Consider the following 2,792-nt stretch of genomic DNA (forward strand, 5'->3'; position numbering starts at 1 on the left):
ATCATGGCTCCACACTGAAAGTATGACACTGAGAACTTTCTTCTCTCCATTGACTGTGAGACACCACATAATGTGTTATTTTCATTGTCTCAAATGAAGGCATAAAAACATAAGGTTAGATACAGCAAAGTATTTAAATTATATTTTCAGTACTGAAAGTAGGGGCTGAGGTCATGGCACAAGTGTCAGAGCACCTGCCTAGCATAAAGCCCTGAGTTCAAACCCCAGTACTGCCAAAAAAGTGAAAATAAAGAAAACAATAAAAGTAAAATTTCCAGTGGTTGTTAATTGAAAGAGAACACTATCAACTGTTAATTTTCAGGGTACACAAAGGAATCAGCTTATTAATTTTAAAACTGAATATTCATGAGATACTTGTTATCAGATGAGTATATATGTCTTCATTTGTCCTAAGAGGAAAGAATGAGGTGTTACGTATTGTCCCTAGGACAACTTTGCAAATGTGGGATCACACGTAAAAATTCAAAATATGAGAAGAAATTGATACAGTTAGAAATTATTACCAGTCAAAGGGACTAAATATTTGTTTGTTAAAATCAGAATAACTATAAAATATGACTTTTTAAATTTCCAGATAAAAGTGTTTTGATTTGATGGAATTTTTTAAATATCTCTCTTATGGGAATATATAGTTTTAGAATCCTGGTCACAGAATAATGAAGAAGAGGTACTGACCAAGACATAAAAATTCTTACATTCAAACATCTCATTCTTTGTGATATTATTTTCCCCTGGCAGATTTTCAGTTCAAGCAAGAAAGTTGAATGAGAACATGGACCCGAAGAACAAAACCTCAACTGATTTCATTCGCCTGGGGCTGTTTCCCATATTCAGGTATCCTAACCTCCTCATCCTCATTGTACTCCTCGTCTACACCATTGCCTTTGCTGGAAATTCTATCCTACTCCTCCTCATCTGGCTGGATTCCCACCTCCACACCCCCCATGTACTTCCTGCTCAGTCAGCTGTCTGTTGTAGACTTGGCTTACATCTCTAGCACAGTCCCCAAGACAGTCATCAACTACTTTACAGGGAAGAAGAACATTTCCTATGTTGCATGTGCTTCTCAGATGTTTTTTTTCCTCACTCTTGGCCTTGCCAAGTGCATCCTACTGACCCTCATGGCCTATGATCGTTATGTGGCTGTCTGTAACCCCCTGAGATACACAGTCCTTGTGAGTCCCAAAGTCTGTCTGCAAATGGCTGTCACAGCTTGGATTGGAGCAGTTCTTGCAGCCCTTGTCCATACTATCTATCCAATGAATTTCCCCATCTGTGGCTCCAGGGAGATTAATCATTACTTTTGTGAGATGCCTGCCATTCTGAGAATGTCTTGTGTGGACACATCAGTCTATGAGATGGTGAAATTTGTGTCAACAATTATCTTTCTCCTTGTCCTATTTATTCTCATCCTGGCCTCCTGTACTCTCATATTCCTTACTGTCCTTAAGATGAACTCTCTAAATGGTAAGAAGAAAGCTCTAGCAACCTGCTCCTCCCACCTGACTGTAGTAAGTCTCTACTTTGGTCAGGCCATCTTCATCTACATGACACCCAGCTCTTCCCACACACCTGAGCAAGACCAGACAGGAGCTGTTCTTGGCACCGTGGTGACGCCCATGCTCAACCTTCTTATCTACAGCCTGGGGAACAAAGAAGTGGTGGGAGCCCTACAGAAGTGCCTGGGAAAGTGTTGCAACCATACAAATTCCCCATCTCTACAGTGCTACTCTCAGAAATGTTCTATCCTCAATTTTAAGACTATCCATAGTCAACTTAAATCTTAAGATATTTTTTCATATTGGAAATAAAACATTGTGTGAAAGAGAAGGTACTAGGATTCATAAATATTAGCATTTTTTGGAATGGAGTTGTTCTTAGTTGAGTACAACTTTGACAAGTGTTACTTATATAGTCTTTTGGGGATATTACTTGGATTTTGACAATAATACCGGCACACAGATAAATGTTTGCCATCTCCTTTATCAGCGTTAATGCATTGGGTCAAATAGTCAAGAACTGATTTGCTATGCTAGAACTAACACCTTCATTCATGTTTCTAATGTAAAAATCATCCTGTTTTCTTTCATTCATCTATTAACTCTTAATGTCTCTCACTCAATCTTCACTGTCCAAAAGACTAAAGATCACTTGTTCCATGAAATCTGCCTTTATTATCCACTATTTCTCAAAGTCTTTTCCTTCTACATGAAAATGCAAGTCTTTTCCTTCTACATGAAAATGCATAAGTAGATGCATGTAATTAGAAATCACAGGGGTGCAAATTCTTTAAGGGAGTGAATAGAAATTCCTTTTGTCCACTGGATTTCACCATTTTTTATTTTTCATTGGTACATAAACATTTATATTTATCAAGGTAATGAAAGAGTTTAATCTTAACACAGTGAGGCTTACAGTAGACTGAATTTTCATTTGATTTTGTTGTCTTTAAGCTAAACAAAATAGGATATCATAAAATCATAAATTTTAAAGATCACTTTTCAACTTCCTTTTGTTGACATCATTTTTCGTTCTTCATGACCATAACTTTCTAAAAATAATTTCAACAGTTTAAAAATCACATGGTAATTTACTTATAAATATAAAAATAATAAAAATCTATTTGTCAATACCTTGCTGTGCTTGTGCAACAATTTGAAAACAAAAGATGACCCCTGCCTCTCCCATTCTCCTCCCTCTTCCTAAGCACACCACACTCTGGGATTAGCATGAGTCAGGCTATGGTTGTTATCTGTTATAATGATGCATGG

At 37.0% G+C, this 2,792-nt stretch overlaps 1 protein-coding gene across 1 annotated transcript; it reads left to right on the forward strand.

The window, feature by feature from the left end:
- The first annotated feature begins 793 nt into the window (after positions 1-793).
- On the forward strand, positions 794-1,808 carry LOC109680715 (olfactory receptor 2T27-like). The gene is given in 2 exon segments (XM_020155428.2): positions 794-961; positions 963-1,808. Coding segments are annotated over 2 exon segments (1,014 nt in total).
- Positions 1,809-2,792: the final 984 nt, after the last annotated feature.

This window comes from Castor canadensis, chromosome 15, assembly GCF_047511655.1.
Source record: "Castor canadensis chromosome 15, mCasCan1.hap1v2, whole genome shotgun sequence".
NCBI classification, from domain to species: domain Eukaryota; kingdom Metazoa; phylum Chordata; class Mammalia; order Rodentia; family Castoridae; genus Castor; species Castor canadensis.